This window comes from Paroedura picta, chromosome 1 (assembly GCF_049243985.1).
Source record: "Paroedura picta isolate Pp20150507F chromosome 1, Ppicta_v3.0, whole genome shotgun sequence".
NCBI lineage: Eukaryota > Metazoa > Chordata > Lepidosauria > Squamata > Gekkonidae > Paroedura > Paroedura picta.
The window spans coordinates 78,474,136-78,492,602 of NC_135369.1; the positions used below are offsets into that span (position 1 = coordinate 78,474,136).

General features: G+C 42.3%; 1 protein-coding gene across 1 annotated transcript in view; it reads left to right on the plus strand.

The window, feature by feature from the left end:
• Positions 1-1,816: 1,816 nt before the first annotated feature.
• The window catches only part of SMYD3 (SET and MYND domain containing 3), a 440,651-nt gene continuing 424,000 nt past the window's right edge, over positions 1,817-18,467 (plus strand). Inside the window, exon 1 of the mRNA XM_077344317.1 lies at positions 1,817-2,122. Within this exon, the coding sequence (XP_077200432.1) occupies positions 1,974-2,122 (149 nt within the window). The 5' untranslated portion in view covers positions 1,817-1,973. The remainder of the gene's footprint in view (positions 2,123-18,467) is intronic.

Genomic DNA, 18,467 nt, shown 5'->3' on the forward strand with positions numbered 1-18,467 from the left:
TCAAGTTTACCTCAAGTTTCAGCCCATAGTCTCAAAGCAGCTTATACTTCCCTGGGCCTCCAAACAATGCCATCAGCTTTATTGACCAGATGCTTCCAGAAAACTCCAAAAGATCAGCGCCTTTGTATTTGTGGAGCCTCAATTGTAAAGGGCCTCCCACACTGTTTTATGCTGTCCATTGTACACTGAACCATGGGAAACATTTCTTGCTAATTTACTAAATGGTTTAAATGTATTTTATTAATTTTATTTTTCCCCCTCCACTCTTGGCTAACTGGCTTGTTGTGGGTTACATAATCAATCTGATTTTAAAAAATGATCAATTGGATAAGGAAAAACTGACTTGTTACCAAATACTGATTCTTTTGTTACCAACAGAATGTTACTGCCCTTGCAGCTAAGTAAATACAGGCCAAAGAGATGCTAAAGAGGAAATATCTAGAGACTCTAGCTTGTTGTATACAATCAATATATTTTTAATTGATTAGTAGGTATATTCTAATTTGTACTGTTTATTTAATATTATGCTTTATATTATGCTTTGAAATGTGTTAATTTTAATTCATTTTGTTATGGTTTATGGCTACATGCAAATAAACAGATTTTATTTATTTTATTTTTCAATGTATTGCTCCCCAAAGGCTCGTGGCAGGTTACAATCATGTGAATAACCCCCCCAAATTCCCTTAAAACAGACATAAAATCAGATCCCATACAAAAAAAAAACATAAGACACAATGATAAACTTGCCCCAGCTCTAACAATACCCCAATATCATATTAGAGGGGGAGGGAGGGAGGAAGAGGGTGCAGATGGAATTTGTCACCACTGCTTCTATAGGAGGGGTCCCAATAAACCTGGCCGCCCAGCCTCAACCATAGACCTGGCAGAAGAGCTCTGTTTTGCTGGCCCTACGGAACACTGACTTACATGAATCAGGAAATGAATGGTGGTATGTACAAATGGACCTCAAATTACAGAGTAAATTGAATTTCATGCCATGAAGATCAAGGGAGTTCATTGTGTTTCTGATGTAGTTTAAAGGCAGCCCATCTAGGCTGTCTTCTACAACCAGTCTATTGTAAGAGCAAGGTCCAAGTAGATTAATTCAGTTCATTAACATTTATAAAATGCATATTGATATTTAGTAGGAGCATACTCTAAGAACAAATTATGATTAGTGGCTAGAATTAAAGATTGAATTCCTCAACTTAGTATGATACTGACAACTGTTGGTGGTAACATACCACCTCAAAATGGATTGAAGTTGAATGCAGTTCCGAAGGTGAATGTTTCAGGTGTGAGGGCCTAGATCAGAAGCACAGCACTACCAATTTGTATGCCGGTCTCCAGTTCAATCCCTGGCAAGGGCAGTTAGAAGGCTCAAGGCATTGGGTGGAGGGAAACCCGCAGAGAGATGGGACAATACTGTGCTTGAAAGACCCCTGCCTGCATCAATATAGTGCATGGTCACGCGTGAACGGTGGTCCTCATGATAATAGGTATGTGAGTCGCAACACTTCCTTCTGCCGCGTTTTATTGCATTGACTAACTCTCCGCTAAAAGCATTGCCTTATAACCTACAATCGAGAAGCCAATCCTATAGATTTCACTGCGGTTCGACATAATGTGGCACGCCGCTATAGAAGACGCAAAAGCCTCGTCTATTTGGGGACATCTCGTTTGTTTCTTCTCATGGTTCTGGAAGTGTTTCAGCCTAACAAGCGGAAAGGGAAGCTTCTTTTTTTCTTTGCCCTCCTGAGCCGCTTGAGAAAGCGCTAAAAGGCCGCTGTACTTCCTACAGGAGACCGGTGCAAGATAACGTCCCCGGCAGCTCCTTAATGGCCGGCTCTCTTTGCCCTCAGTAAAAATGGCTCCCTCGGCAACCAGAGCGCTATCACGTGGTGCTAGAGGCGGGAAGCGGGTTTGGGGCCGCAGCGTCGCTGCTTAGCCTTCAGCTCATCCAAGCCGGCATGGAGAAGTTCGCCAGTCCCGGCAAAGGCAACGGCCTGCGCCTCTCCAAACGCGCGAAGCCCGGCGAGTTGCTCTACCGCGCGGAACCCTTCGCCTACACCGTCACCAAGAAGCGCCTGGGAGGCGTGTGCGAGCACTGCCTGCGCAGGTACCGTCGGACCCTCCCACCCTCTTGCTAGCGGGGAGCGGCGCCTCGGCTTTCTGGCCCTTAGCCTGGGCTGCTGCAAGCAAGGCACCGGCAGGGATTGCCTTTCAAACGGAAGGCATGCTGCAGATGACCTTAGCGCGGCCAGGAAGAGGTGTGAGCTTGCAGCTGCTGTGTTCCTCCTCTCAAGTAGCACTCGAGAGAGAGCTTTTGCACCAGTTCCAGATGTGGGGTATTTAAGGTGCAGTTGCTTCCCTCGGGTGGTCCGACCCTGATAGTCTCAAATGTGTCGTGAAAGGCGGTATTGCTGAAAGGGACTGGAAATCTGCCCCACTCACACGGGCAGAGCTTTCCTCCTTCCCCCTAACCATTAGGATCACCACTGCCTGTCTTGTGTGTGGACCATGTGCTAAAATATAGACGTGGACCATCACGAGATAATGTGACTGGCTCTCATCACTTAATTGGGCAACACATGATGATTTGTTGATGAGCGTTTATATCCTTCAATGTGTGAACCTGACTGCCACGTGGAAAAGTTTCAAGGGACTATTCACTCGTGAAGTAGTGAACATGTACTTGTGAATCAGCCAAAGACTCTGGTGATAATATCCACTGTGGATTATTTTAACACATGTTGAACCTTCCTTTTAAACAAAGTTCTCAAATGGACTAACATTGATATTTAAAGGCTAACCATTTTAAAACCTTACAAAATAACTATAAATTCTGCTGGCCAGTTTTCAAAGGCCAGGCATCCCTAGGATTCTGACACTGCATGATGGATGCCACAGGAGGTGAAACCAACCACAAAATTAGTGCTTTACTTCAGTCACACTGAAGATTCTTGTTCTGTGATGGCAGCTGTGGCCAGAGTAACATCTAAAAAAAAAAAATCTGTATAGCCAATCCTTTTTCCAATTGCCAGTCAAAACCTTGCTGAGTAAAAGGCCTACCTGGCCCCACCCACTTTCTAAAAACACTTGGTGGGTTCCTGGGTACCACACTGAGGACCCCTGGCCAAAGTAGTTCCACCTTACCACACTGAGGAAGGCCCTTCGATGGGGGGGGGGGGGAAGGACTCAGAAAACAGAAGACTAGGCAGTAGCTGTTCTAACAAAAGGTAAAGAGCCAAAAAAAACACACATGTTGTTATAAGATATGGTGGCAGAACTTCTTTTATGTTTTTCTAATGCTTTTATGTGGTAAAGTAAAGGTATCCCCTGTGCAAGCACCGAGTCATGTCTGACCCTTGGAGTGACGCCCTCCAGCGTTTTCATGGCAGACTCAATACGGGGTGGTTTGCCAGTGCCTTCCCCAGTCATTACCGTTTACCAACCAGCAAGCTGGGTACTCATTTTACCGACCTCGGAAGGATGGAAGGCTGAGTCAACCTTGAGCCGGCTGCTGGGATTGAACTCCCAGCCTCATGGGCAAAGCTTTCAGACAGCTGCCTTACCACTCTGCGCCACAAGAGGCTCTTTTTATGTGGTAAATTGTTCTAATTAGCAGCTTTATCCTTTTAATGATGTCATCAAGGTGGCCATGCCAATTTTCCCTACCTTTTCTAGTTTGGGTTATAACTTATGAACTTCTTCATGGACATGTTCTAGAAAGTATGTGGGTACTTGGTACTTTAAGTATGTGGGCCACGCAGGGCTTTAAAGGTAAGAGCTAGCATCTTAAATTGAACTTTCAAGGCAGCTAATATAATGATCTTAAAACAGGTGCAAAATGTGCAGAATGAGGCTCGTTGCATATAATCCAGCTGCTGCATTTTAAACCAGTTGAAATTTCTGAGTTGTCTTCAAGGGCTGTTCCATGTAGAGTGTTGTGTCTGTAGACCTGCTGAAAACCAAGCTTGTAATTGACCAATGCCTGGTTGGATCCCATCTGTCAGATTCAGTCAGTTTAAAGTGAAACTGACCAATATTGTGCAATGGCAAGAAGAACTATTGTGTGGCTTGTGTATATAAGTTGGAGTTCATTGTGGGTTTTTTGGTTCAGTTTTGACTCTTATACTATCATGCTGGGGTCACAATAAAGAGCTGATTAACTACCACTGTCCTAGCTACCTTCTAACCCATGGATCTAAGGTGATATAGTAGTCTGGTTTTAAGCTTACTGTATCATGCATCAGTAGAACTAATTAAGTTGATTCTAGGCTAAGAGCTAATGGTTGTGTTAAAATAAAAGTTGGAAGAGGACATTGCAAATAAAACTGCAGCAAGATTCAACAGGACCCCTACAATAAATGGGTAGGCAGTATAGTATTACATACCTTGTGAACCAGTATCGTATTAATCTTGGCTGGATTCAGATGCAGCTTGTCCTCTGTGATTTGACAATGGCAGACACACAGTTGCATGGTGCTCAGACAGCTGCTTCTGGAAGCCTAGTCACAGAAATACAGAGCTAGCTGTCATCAGCATATTGATGACACCTTTCTCTACTAGCAGCGCTTGACTAGACGTAGTAGCTCCTTTTTTGAGGGCTCTGGTGCAATAACCCCGTGGCAGAAAATAATGTAGAATATAAGGTGCAACATAGCAAGCAGGGCAGTTATATGTTCAGAAAAGAATCCAGTCCCTGAAATGGAATGATGTGACATAAGGAGACTGCTGGTTGAGGAGAAGGAGTATTCCTGAGGCAGATTAATAGTATACAGAGCAGTATGAAATTTCAGTGGGAGTTCTTGTCATCTTGTAACTGTCTCTATGAGTTGCTCATAGCTTGACTCCTGCTGTGCTGAGAAAACTCTGTCTCCATTCCTCTTTCAACTGTACTTGCTTTTTAAAATTTCCGTTGCCTACTGTTGTTTCCATGGCACCAAACCTTGTTTTCCAAGATGGTATCTATTGCTTTTTATTCTTATACCAAACAAGTGAGCAATTCAGGGTACAACAGTGATTTATACAGCAAATTAAATCAGTGGTAAATCCAGCCCACCAACCAGCTTTCCACATTCTCTCAGGTGGACATTTTCCTAGGCAAGATAGCAGAGATGCTTTAATGAGCTGCTAGGGAATCTTTTACATGCATATGTACCTTAGTACAAAAATCAAGCGTGAATCAATCCTAAAATTAGGATTTTATTAGTAGCCCAAGTATTCATCACTATCCTAAGTGGAGTAACACCTTTCTAAGTATATGGAAGTCAAAAGACGTATTGCCAAACTACACATGAAACTTTAAAGAGTTTTATTAAAGCTTTGCAGTATTATCTGCACTGCAATTATGAAAAGAGGGAAATAACTCCTCTTGGGGCCATTTCATCTCAGTGCAGTTCCAAAGTGAACTTGGGTTCCTGCTAGGGTTGCCATTTCTCAGGATGGCCCTGGAGATCTGGAAGAAGGATGGATTCTGTGGCACTACCACACTGAGGTCTTGTCTTTCCTCAAATTCCTCTATCCCCAGCCCCCCTCAAATAAAATCTCCAGTTCCAAACCCAGAATTGGCAACCCTAGCCTTCTGCAAATTTTAAAAATGGCATTCCTTCAGGCACTATGTGGCTTTGGGGAAATTAGCTGGGCTGTGTCAGATTGCATCTGGCTTGTCCTTTATAGGTGGAACTGTTTAGATAACGACTCTGATTTTATTGTGCTACTTCAGACCAACATGGCTATTCATTTGAATCTAACATTACACTTTGTTTCTTATAATAGCCAGGAGATGGCAGTACATGAATGCAGTAAAGATGTGTTAGTTTTTTTACAGCTTGTTGCAGAAGCTTACAATGCGTACACAAATATGAAAAGAAAAGCTATTCTTATACTTTTTAAAATCATGCAAGGAATGAGAATTATGTGTTAAAATTTCTCTGATCAAAAGGGTGTCTTAGATCCAAAGTCACTTATCACTTATACTGGGGCCATAGGGTTGCCAACTGCCTGGAGAAAAAATGTGTCTTGGGGATCTCCTAGAATTACAGCTCATCTGCAGTCTACAGAAAATGCCAGTCCAAGAGAAAATTGATATTTTGGAGGGTAGACTCTATGGCATAGTACTCTACTGAGGTCCCTCCCCTCCCCACTACCAAATCTCCAGAGGTTTCCCACCCTGGATCTGGCAACCCTAGTCTTGGCTCTTTAATAGGAGCTTAATGGTATGTTATTTACCTACAACCCATGATTTTGCCTTTTCCCACACATTAAATGGACAGGATATCTCCCCCCCCCAATCTCTTAACAAGCCTTTTTAAAAACATGATTAAGACTGGAACTGATGATTCCTTTAGTCATTTGTCGAAACAGATAGTTAAAATGTTACTAAAGGGAGAGCTGATTTAAAAAGATAAATAAGAAACTGGTACTTCATGGTCATCTTTTATCCTTTCAATATCCTCCTAGCTTCTTGAAACAGCATTTGAGAGGGCAAGGAGGAAAAAGAGGCCAGGAGTTCTCTCAATCTTTAGACCAAAGAGATTCCCTGGAAGCTTCAGAGGACAGACTCTAGGGCATCAAGTTTAGGGGAGGGGCTGTGGTTCACTGAAAGAGCTTCTGCTTTGCATACAGAAGGTCCCAGGTTCAATCCCAGGCATCCCCATTAAGGATCACGAAAGACCTCTGTCTGAGACCCCAGAGAGCCTCTGCCATTTAGAATAGACAATATTGACTTTGATGGGCTGATTCAATATAAGGCAGCTTCATGTGTGGTTATGTGTGTGTACATCCCTATAGAGCACCCTCCCACTTCAGGCATTGCTGTCAAAATTGCAGAAATTTTGTAACTTGTTTAAGGACAAAATTTTAATAAAAGGTTTCCAACTGGTCTCCAGCACAGAGCATTAAATAGTTAATAAGGACATTTCTATAGAACAGCCTTTCTCATCTTTTTTTACCATTGAGAACCCTCTAAACGTTCTTCAGGCTTCAAGAAACTACAGAAGGTATGTGATAGTGCAGAATATGAAGAAGAAGAAGAGTTGGTTCTGTGAGGTGGGTGAGGCTGAGAGAGCCCTGATATCACTGCTTGGTCAGAATAGTTTTATCAGTGCTGTGGTGAGTCCAAGGTCACCAAGCTGGCTGCATGTGGGGGAGTGCAGAATTGAACCCGGCATGCCAGATTAGAAGTCCGCACTCCTAGCCACTACACCAACCTGGTTGGAAGCATAGCAGTGTACACACCTACCTGGGGCTTCTCCCCTCCCAAACCATTCGGGGAACCCTTTCAGGGCTATCAAGAAACCCTGCTATAGAAATAGAATGAATATAGAACCAAGCTAAACACTCAGTTGTGAAACAGCACCACCCACTGATACAAATTGTTATGTAACTATTACAATTTCCCAAGCCAGAGTTCTCATAACCCTGGCCTAGACAGGGATACAAGTAAGAGTTTGTGACATGTTCTCCCTGGCATGCTTCACTGTGTAATTGGCATGAGGGGAAAAATACCAGACTAGGGTGTATCTGGAATAGAAAAGCCTCTCCTTTTGTTATGCTGATTGACAGGATTCTTTGAGTGACAAGCCTCTGTTTCTCATTTCATGTTCTCACCTCAAACAGACTACTTGTTTTTGTAGTGCATTTTAAATGTTTGATGTACACCATATATTTTCACAGAAATTGTTACAACTGCTCTGCAAAGAAGGCCAGCATTATCCCTACCTTGCACATATGGTTCTAAAACATAGGGATTAACTGGAGATTTTGTTGGCACACTGTTCATGTTCTTAGGGCTTAACTAGAAGAGACATGAGAGATCCAGGGTTGTAAAGAAATACAGGTAACTGAGCATGAAAGTTCAGTTGAGTGTATTTGGGTAAATATAAAAGGAGTAGGAAATGAGAATTCTATTATTGTGGGGGTCTGCTATAGACCACCAAGCCAGTCAGAGGACTTGAATGAGATACTCCTAGATCAAATTACAAAATTTTTAAAGAGGGGGAAAACAGATCTACACATTGTGGGGTGGCAGTGGCGGCAGCAGGCAGGTGGCGTAGCTCATTGTCCAGTAGTGGAGTGGCTTGGGGCAGTGGTCCCCAACCTTTTTATCACCGGGGACCGGTCAACGCTTGACAATTTTACTGAGGCCTGAACGGGGGGTAGTCTTTTTTCCGAGGGACGTCGCCGCCTGAGTCCCTGCTCCACTTGCTTTCCCGCCGTCTGCTGGGGGGCTCTTCCAGCAGCAGCTGTGCAGTGAAATGCCAAGGGTGAGCCCCAGCCATGGCGGCTGACGGAGAGCACCAAAGGTAAGCCGGCGGCAGAGTGGCAGGGCAGCCCCCGAGGCAGCAGCCAGAAAGGAGGACGAGTCGTGGACCGGTACCAACTGATCTGCGGACCGGCACCGGTCCCCGGACCGGGACCACTGGCTTGGGGGACAGGGCAGTGAGGGGTCTCAGCATTTGGGGGGGCGGGCAACAGGGTCGCTGATTCTGAATGGGCGTCGCATGGTGGCACCTGGCGCGGGCTCGATGGTGCAGCTACCTGCAGCCAGGCAAGCGGGCCAAGGAGGGATTCGCTGGCCACACCCTGATTGAGCCAGAATCGAGTTGGACAGTTTTCCTGGGGCTGGACACGCTCCACCCAGAGATCCATTTCAGAAATATATAAGGGAACCATGGATAAGGATAAGGATGAAGAGAGGACTGAACTGCTTAACTCCTATTTCTCCTCAGTCTTCTCTTGTGAGGGAAATAGTGCTCAATGTGGCAAAAATGTCTCACAACAGGGGGGATGGAAATGGTGGCCTAGGATCACTGTAGAGGCAGTCCACAAACACCTAGTTTCTTTAAATGAAACAACGTCTTCTGGGCCAGATGAATTGCATCCAAGGGTACTAAAAGAACTTGCAGATGTCATCTCATTGGAGAACAGGTGAGGTGTTGAATGATTGGAGGCGGGCGAATGTTGTTTCCATCTTCAAGATAGGGAAAAAGGAGGATCCAGGTAACTACCCATCACCTTGACATCTGTAGCTGGCAAAAGTTTGGAAAAAATCATCATCAAACCCCAACCTTGAGCTCAGCATGGATTCTCCAAGAACAAGTCATTTCATACCAATCTTATGTCTTTTTTCGAGAAAGTGGCTACCTTGCTGGATCTGGGGAATGCTGTGGACATAATTTATATGGATTTCAGTAAAGCTTTTGATAAAATTCCACATGATATTCTTGTTAACAAGTTTGTAAAATGTGGTATGGATCCTAATTCTGTCATGTAGATTGCTAACTGGTTGACAGACCATACCCAATAGATACTTGTTAATGGTTCAGCATTCTCATGGAGAAGAGGGACAAGTGGAGTGCCCCAGGGATCTGTCCTGGGGCCTGTGTTGTTCAACATATTTATAAATTATTTGGATGAGGGATTAGAGGGGGTACTTATTAAATTTGCAGTCGATACTAAACTGGGAGGGGTAGCAAACACAACAGAAGACAGAATCAGAATACAGGAAGATCTTGATAGGCTCGAGAAGTAGGCTACACTGAATAAAATGAAATTCAGTAAGGACAAATGTAAAGTTCTGCATTTAGATAGGAAAAACAATGTACACCAATATAGGATGGGGAGACTTGTCTTCACAGTAGTATGTGCAAAAAGGATCTAGGAGTCTTAGTAGACCATACATTGCACATGAGTCAGCAGTGTGACTTGGTGGCTGAAAGTTTGGTGCATCTAACTTAAACCCCCACCCCCTCAGGCCACAAACCTTAAATTTCTCATTAAAGTCAATGGTGCCATGGATCTGAAGCAGTTGCTTCTGAGGGCCTTTTAATGGTCCAAAGTGGGTTCTTTCATGCCCAAAGTGGTCCGGATTTCTTGTTCATGTACATGCATAATTGGAATATAGTTCTCTCAGTATCCTAAAGAGCCTTATATCAATGGTTTTTTATCAAGTTTGCTCCATATTCTTTATTGCTCAGTAGTGTCTGAGGCATTTTCTATAGTTTTTGGTGTTTTTCTGGATTATGAGTCTTCAATGTCAGACAACAATCAACTGTACTATGACACTTCCAGAAACCTGCTTATTCAGGGTTGAAAAAGTTTGATGATTCTGCCCAGGAGTGGTTTGCCATTGCCTTCCTCTACCTAGTGACCCTGGAATTCCTTGGTGGTCTCTATCCAAATGCTAGCCAGGACCAGCCCTGTTTAACTTCTGAGAAGTGATGAGATGGGGCTAGCCTGGGCCATGCAGGTTAGGGCAGGCATTTTGAAAACTAATGGTCCGGATTTAGCCAGAGTATTCAGCAAGCATTGCTCAGTACATCTCCCTGACCTGTTAAATTTCCCCAGCTCAGCTGTAAAACAGAATTTACTGTTCATAGTTAGAGGGGGAAGCCTTCGGAGCACAACATATTGCTCCGTGGAGTCTGGAATTCCCAATTTTCACCAGTCAGTTTAAATTGCAAATTCTCCAGATCTTCTTGGAAACTAGTTAGATTCAGCTATGCCCTGGTACACATAAAAAAGGATTACCCGTTATTTGGTTAAGGACCCTGTTTCTAAATCTCCCTCATTGCTGCAATCTGTTAAGAATGACATACTATTAAAGGAATTGTTGTGTTTGGTATTTTAGAGATGTGAGAAAATGTAGTAAAACTGGCATTAGTCAGAAGACAAAATGTATATAAAGATGTATATATGAAAAAAATACTAATATAGGAAAATGAACTACATGGGCGCATAAACAGAGGTTACTGAAAGATCCGATTTTTGTAATTTCAAGGTTGCAAAATGATCAAGGTTATGTCATGAAAAACAAGCACATCCTATTAACTATCATATTTCTCATGGTCCTTGAGCATTTCATGACAATTTTGTAGCATTTATTTATTCATTCATTTATTCTTCATCTTAATAGCCCAATCATATTCCTATGGCTTCAATAATGATTCTTCAGTCTGTGATTCTGACAGTCCTCATCAAAATGGCTCCTCTCCCTCTCTTGACATTCTGAGCCATGCTTCTCCTGCTGTCAATTAATTTTGTTCTTGTTTGTGTTGTGATTCTAGTCTTGTCCTTGCTTTGAAAGCACTACATTACTCAGTCTCTTTACATCTGAGATGGGTTATCTTTATGCATTGTACTGATTTATAATCTACATAGAGTATAAATATCCTTTATATCAGTTTTCAGAAAACTGGAGGATACTACAATTTGTGCTTGGAGGAGCTGCTTATATGAAGAAGAATATTTGCTTATAGGCCCAAGTATGACAGCTTCCTGTAGCTTGGATTCTGGCGACCAACATGGATGGGTTCTAGCCATTTTTCCTCTGCAGGCATAAGTACACGTGCACATCCAGAGTATGTTACATCTTGGACTGATAGATATATTAAAGCATGCTGTAATAGCTCCATTCTATCTGAAGAACAAGGTTACCTTTAGATTCAAAGATTGTTTCTTTTATATAGTCAGGTGCAGATCAATATAGTCTGTTATATTAAAGCCCAATCACCACACACATAGCATGGCAATATTTTTTCCATTAGTCAGTAAATAGAGGGTTTCTCCTTTACTCTTCTCCTATATCTTTAATCAGAATCTTTGATAAATGGATTGCCCTCATTTTGAGTTATAAATTATGAATGGTGTTATTTCAAGGGGCCATTGTATTAATACTTATACTAGGAAATAGGTTCTGCTGGTCAGTGGATCTTCAGAGTAAACATGTTTAGGAGTGAAAGGAATTCAGTGCCATCTTAAGAGCAAGGGTTTAGAAATGACTCTCTGGGGTGCCTATTAGTTCCAGGTAGCAAGATTGAGTTTGTGGTTGTGGTTAAAAAAATAATAATATATGCTGTTAGATGTAGACTTCTTTATATAAGTGTTTCAAGATGTCCATTGAAAGTATGAATTATAGAACATACTTCCTGGATAAAAAAACATATTTTTGAAGCACGACTTATGGGCTGCTGGAAAAAGACTGGGCATTCTTTAAATGATTTTAAAATGTTACTGTAAGTATGTTACAGTAAAGTTGAATTGATGTTCTCACCCGTGTTCTTCTGTTCTATTATATCGTACTGTTCTTATGACTGTATTGTTACTGTTTATAATTACTGAGTTATCTGTACTGTTTCCCTGTTTTATGTAAACCACCCGGAGACTCAGGGGAGGGTGATATATAACTATAATAATAAAAAAGGCTCCCTGCCTTTCATTTTATAGTGTCTAGTTTGCAGGGCTTTCACAGAGGAATCGTTTTAAGTTAAATCCCTAAAAGTCAGGTCTGAAAATAGATTGGAGAGAACCAAGGAAAATCTAGGATATCTATATTATAAAAATGCTAAAATAAATATAAGGGTATGATGACTGAGCAATTTACAGCATTCCTGCCAAACAGGTTCAAAATTCACATTCACCATTTACACTGTCATCCAGAGCAGATTCCACTTGAGAATGGCACTGGTATGCTGGAGCTGCTTTCACTCATTCGTCTAGTATTTAATAATCTATGCAACTTTATTGGTAAACCACTACATTCAAGTGTTCTCTAGCAGCATGCTTAATAAATAGGCTATTCCTAATAAAAATACTTAAAAATTCAGCTCTAATTGTATTTTTCTCCTTGTCTGAGCATATAACGACTTAGTTTGGCCTGAAATGCTTCTGATAAAATGAATCGTACAGAATGTTATTATACAGTGCCCAAATTGGATTTTGTATTGATGTGGTTATACACATCTGTAAATTTGGTGACAGGCTAGCTACAAATGACTGCCTAGCAACTAGAACAAGTGCTGATCAACTGTGAGGATGGTCAGAGACCAAAGCTAGCATGTTAGGGCAAGGCTGTCCATTAAAAGAGGATTGTCAGTCCTGTTACTTTCCCTCATTAGATTTTTGTGGTGCTAATCAAGACTACACAGCCAGGACTAATGTTGAAATTTTGCATCATCCTTTGCAAGTTCTTATGGAAAGGGCAGGTCAACGTGAAAAAGGAGGGCAATTACAAACCATAAAGGGCAAAGTCGGAGTCAGCCTGTCTCTTGCTAAAGACAAAATGAGTTTATAGTGAAGACTAGGGGCAAAGCCCATTGCATTCAGGAATACAATGGGTGCTAGATTGGGGTGGCCTGCAGGTGCCTCTCCCTCTGCGGGTGCCTCTTCCCCCCCCCCCGGATTTGGAAAGGTTGCAGGCAGCAGGGAACTCACTGACAGGGACAGCTCTCACACAGCAGGGATCTGTAGCCTCCAAGCATCAGAGGGAAGTGGAAGGAAGAGGGGGTGGTTAGGGGTGGGGGATGGAAGGCGATTGGCTGGCTGCTGGACAGACAGGCAAGCCGGTTGGAGGAGGAGGCACTCGGGCGGGACAGCCACCCTGAGTGGGTGTTAAGAACTGAGTGGCATTTAAGCTATGAAACCAGCTCCTCCTCCCAGGCCTTATCAGAAATATATAGTAGAACAGATTCTTGCTGAGGAAGGTAGCAGGTTGTCAGATGATTGATATTGGCTAATTTGAATATTGAATAAATATAGATAGCTTGTTCATTCCTATGAAAGCCTTTATTTCCTTGGCAATCATATGATTCAATTATTGTAAATATTTGTTCCTATGCTATTCTCTTGTTTTACATGTTAAGAAGGTCATGTGTCTTAAATTAAAATATTAATTCAACATATAGTTTTCTTTGCTTTGACATCCATGGTGTAATAGAAAAAACAAATACTGTAAGTTACAATTAATGTAAGAATACATTAATGCATGGTTTTGCTTTCAGAAGTTAACAGGCCAGGTTGGCTTTTGAGAAAATATTAATATTTTGATGGTCTTTAGATTTTTTTAAGGTGTTGGAATAAAGAGGGAAAAGATTGCTAACTTCCCTGATCAGTGTCACACCTACTCCAACCCCACAGATTGTATTTGTAAACTATAGGAAGCTAGATTTAAATTTAATATTAAAAATGTTAACATAAGTATGCCTCATGGAAGTTACATTGGCCAAAGTGGTTGGGATGATAAAATTTAATACGTATCACCTGAGGATATTTTAGCCATGTTTGGGAAGGAGGCTAGTTCACCCACTGGATCCCTTTCAGATGATAAATGCAGGATAATTTACAACTAGTTTTGAAAGATTTGTAGTAAAACAAGCTATTTGTTTTTCTTTTTAAAAAATCCTCTTAACATTTTTGATCTCCCCATATCTCCTATTGACGTTGGATTTATTATTGTAAAACAATTGACAGGGGAGCTTCAGATTGATTATAAAGTTACCAGAGTTTGGAAGAAGAGTTGGTTCTTATATGCCGCTTTTCTCTACCCGAAGGAGGCTCAAAGTGGCTTACAGTCCCCTTTCCTCTCCCCACAACAGTCACCCTGTGAGGTGGGTGAGGCTGAGAGAGCCCTGATATCACTGCTCGGTCAGAACAGTTTTATCAGCGCTGTGGCAAGCCCAAGGTCACCCAGCTGGCTGCATGTGGGGGAGTGCAGAATCGAACCCGGCATGCCAGATTAGAAGTCTGCACTCCTAACCACTACACCAAACTGGCTAATATGTAGTATAATTCTTGCCCAAGCTATTTCCCAATATTCTGTCCCACTGGAGAGTAACAAAGCAATGAATCACAGAACAGGGCTATGCAAATAGTAGCATCCTTTGTTTGGGTTTATAGGGTGCAACCTGGAACTGTGTTGAAAGGATGCAAAATCTGTTTCTTGCAGCTGACTCTGGGAACACCAAGTAAAGGGAGGAGATTTTGCCACTACCCCATAGATATTGTCAAGTTTCTTGTCTTTACATCTATACTGTAATAATGCCAGCCTCCAGGCGGGACCTGGGGATCCACCAGAATTACCACTAACTCCAGATTACAGAGAGCAGTTTCCCTGGGGAAAAGGATGCTTTGGAGGGTGGTTTCTATGGCATTGCACCCTACTGAGATCGCTGTCCTCCCTAGGCTCTATCCCAAATCTTCAGGAGTTTCCCAACATTTAACTGGTAACTCAACTCTGCCCCCCCCTCCTCTCACTGGTGGCCAGGCAGGGTCTGGCAACCCTAAAACATGGAGATGAATTAGGTGGTAAAAGGGTCAGTGTTACTTCAGACTGCAGTTCAGAGGCTTCTTCTTGTTTCCAAATAATTCCCTACATTAATAATTAATAATTTATTATAACTAGAAAACTAGTACATTATATGGTAGACTAGACTTGAACCTGACCGAGCCTCTTGTGGCGCAGAGTGGTAAGGCAGCTGTCTGAAAACTTTGCCCATGAGGCTGGGAGTTCAATCCCAGCAGCCGGCTCAAGGTTGACTCAGCCTTCCATCCTTCCGAGGTTGGTAAAATGAGTACCCAGCTTGCTGGGGGGTAAACGGTCATGACTGGGGAAGGCACTGGCAAACCACCCCGTATTGAGTCTGCCATGAAAACGCTAGAGGGCGTCACCCCAAGGGTCAGACATGACTCGGTGCTTGCACAGGGGATACCTTTACCTTTACCTTTACTTGAACCTTTCTCCCTGGTGTATTAGTTTTTGACTAGTACATATCACAGAATCACAGAATCATAGAGTTGGAAGGGGCCATACAGGCCATCTAGTCCAACCCCCTGCTCAACGCAGGATCAGCCCAAAGCATCCTAAAGCATCCAAGAAAAGTGTGTATCCAACCTTTGCTTGAAGACTGCCAGCTAGGGGGAGCTCACCACCTCTTTGGACAGCCTATTCCACTGCTGAACTACTCTGACTGTGAAATTTTTTTTCCTGATATCTAGCCTATATCGTTGTACTTGTAGTTTAAACCCATTACTGCACGTCCTTTTCTCTGCAGCCAACAGAAACAGCATCCTGCCCTCCTCCAAGTGACAACCTTTCAAATACTTAAAGAGGGCTATCATGTCCCCTCTCAACCTCCTTTTCTCCAGGCTGACCATTCCCAAGTCCCTCAACCTATCTTCATAGGGCTTGGTCCCTTGGCCCCAGATCATCCTCATTGCTCTCCTCTGTACCCTTTCAATTTTATCTACGTCCTTCTTGAAGTGAGGCCTCCAGAACTGCACACACTACTCCAGGTGTGGTCTGACCAGTGCCGTATACAATGGGAGTATAACATCTTGTGATTTTGATGTGATGCCCCTGTCGATACAGCCCAAAATGGCATTTCCTTTTTTACTGCTGCATCACACTGCCTGCTCATGTTTAGTTTACAATCCACAAGTACTCCAAGGTCTCGTTCACACACAGTGTTACCTAGAAGCGTATCCCCCATCCAGTAGGCATGCTTTTCATTTTTTTTACCCAGATGCAGAACTTTACACTTATCTTTATTAAATTGCATCTTGTTCTCATTTGGCCATTTTCCCATTGTGTTCAGATCTCATTGAACTCTGTCTCTATCTTCCGGAGTATTTACCAGTCCTCCCAATTTGGTGTCGTCTGCAAACTTGATGAGTAGTCCTTCCACCCCCTCATCTAGATCATTAATAAATATGTTAAAAAGTACTGGACCGAGCCCTGAGGTACCCTGCTACTCACCTCCCTCTAGTCTGATAAAACACCATTGAAAACAACTCTCTAACCAATTCCCTATCCATCTAACTATCTGAAAATCCAGATTGCAGTCCTTCAATTTATCCATCAGAGCATCATGGGGAACCTTATCAAAAGCTTTACTAAAATCCAAGTAAATGACATCAACCGAATTTCCACGATCCAGCAAAGCTGTTACTTGGTCAAAAAAGGAAACCAGGTTGGTCTGACAGGACCTGTTGGAGACAAATCCATGCTGACTTCCTTGGATCACCAAATTGTCCTCCAGATGTTTGCAGATCGCTCCCTTTAATATCTGCTGCATTATCTTCCCCAAAACAGAGGTCAGACTCACTGGTCTGTAGTTTCCCGGGTCATCCTTCTTCCCTTTTTTTAAGATCGGAATAACATTTGCTCTCTTCCAGTCCTCCGGAACATCTCCAGTCCGTAAAGAGGTCCCGAAGATGATGGACAAGGGCTGTGCAAGTTCTCTGGAAAGATCTTTGAGCACTCTCGGGTGCATTTCATCCGGCCCAGGGGATTTGAACTTATCCAGTATAGCTAAATGCCTCTCGACAACCTCTCTGTCCATGTCAACCTGCCACCCAGACACTATCCCTTTTCTACTGCCATCTCTAGATGTGCCTAAACTCTTTGACCTGTGGGAAAAAACAGATGTAAAATAGGCACTGAGCCTTTCTGCTTTCACTGCATCCTCCGTTAGAGTTTGTCCATCTGCCCCCAACAGTGGGCCTATTGCCTTTACGTTTGCTCCTCACATAACTGGGAAAAAAAATTCTTGTTACAGTGGGCTTCCCTGGCCAATCTTAGCTAACTCTCAGCTTTGGCCTTTCTGATGATTAATCTACAGTGCCTAGTAACCTAGTAATACATCTGAATTCTGAAATGGTATATCCTGGGTTTTTTGCTTCAGGACTTTCCCACTTCCTGCTGATGCATGTTGTTAATTTCTCCTACTTTAGTGAGTGGCTGTCATTCAAGCAGTAAGAAGTTGCTTTTGAGGAAAGTGTGTTACAGTAGAGGCTACTCAAAAGGTTCATGAAGTGGCTATGGTATATAATTCATTTTGTGATTCTGGATAAAGTTGGCTAATTTAGGAATATTTCAATATATAGGTTCTTATCTAGTATTCTCAAGGCAAGTAATTTTGTCTAAATAAGGGCTTCAAGGCTTTCCCATGTGAAACAACTTTCTAGCAGCCTAATTATTTTTTTTCAATTCTACTTCTATTTTTAACCTCCTCTCCACCTCACAAACTATAACTGCCAATGTGCATTGTCTGCTCATGTAAATGTGTTTGCTGATAGTGGGTTTATTTAATATTTAGTCATGCATTCCTAGTTTTTAATTATAAAACTGACTGGTGGTGTGTTTTCATTAAGAGAGCTTTATATGGCTGCTCATAATTGCTGCAAGGATTGTGTTTTCCTTAGTCACCACAGGTGAGCAGCAATTTATAAATTTCTAAGTCAGGTTTTTCAGGCAATGATTTATAATCTGTTGATTTATAATCTGCTTCAGATGTAACAGACTCTGAAAAACTATACATTTCATTTTCCAAATACAGAGTCACTTGTGCTAAATATATTCCAGTGCCCCTTTGCCTATAAATTCTTTGAGGCATGAAATAGCCTGTCAGTTGTCTATTGCTTTCAGACTTCGATAAATGGATATCAATTTGTTCTGGCCACAAATTGTAATTAATGCAGAATTCCTGCCCCTAAGACAGTGTCTGGTCTGTTGTAATATGTAATACTTTACTATATTTTCTACCTTTTAAGAGATGGGAATTGTGACATTTGTTTTTGTTGCACAAGCTGTGGACAATTGAGAATCAAACTGTAGGAGCTAGCTTAACCTAAATGGAGCACTGAAACTTGCAACAACAGCTGATAGTTATTAGGTAACCAGG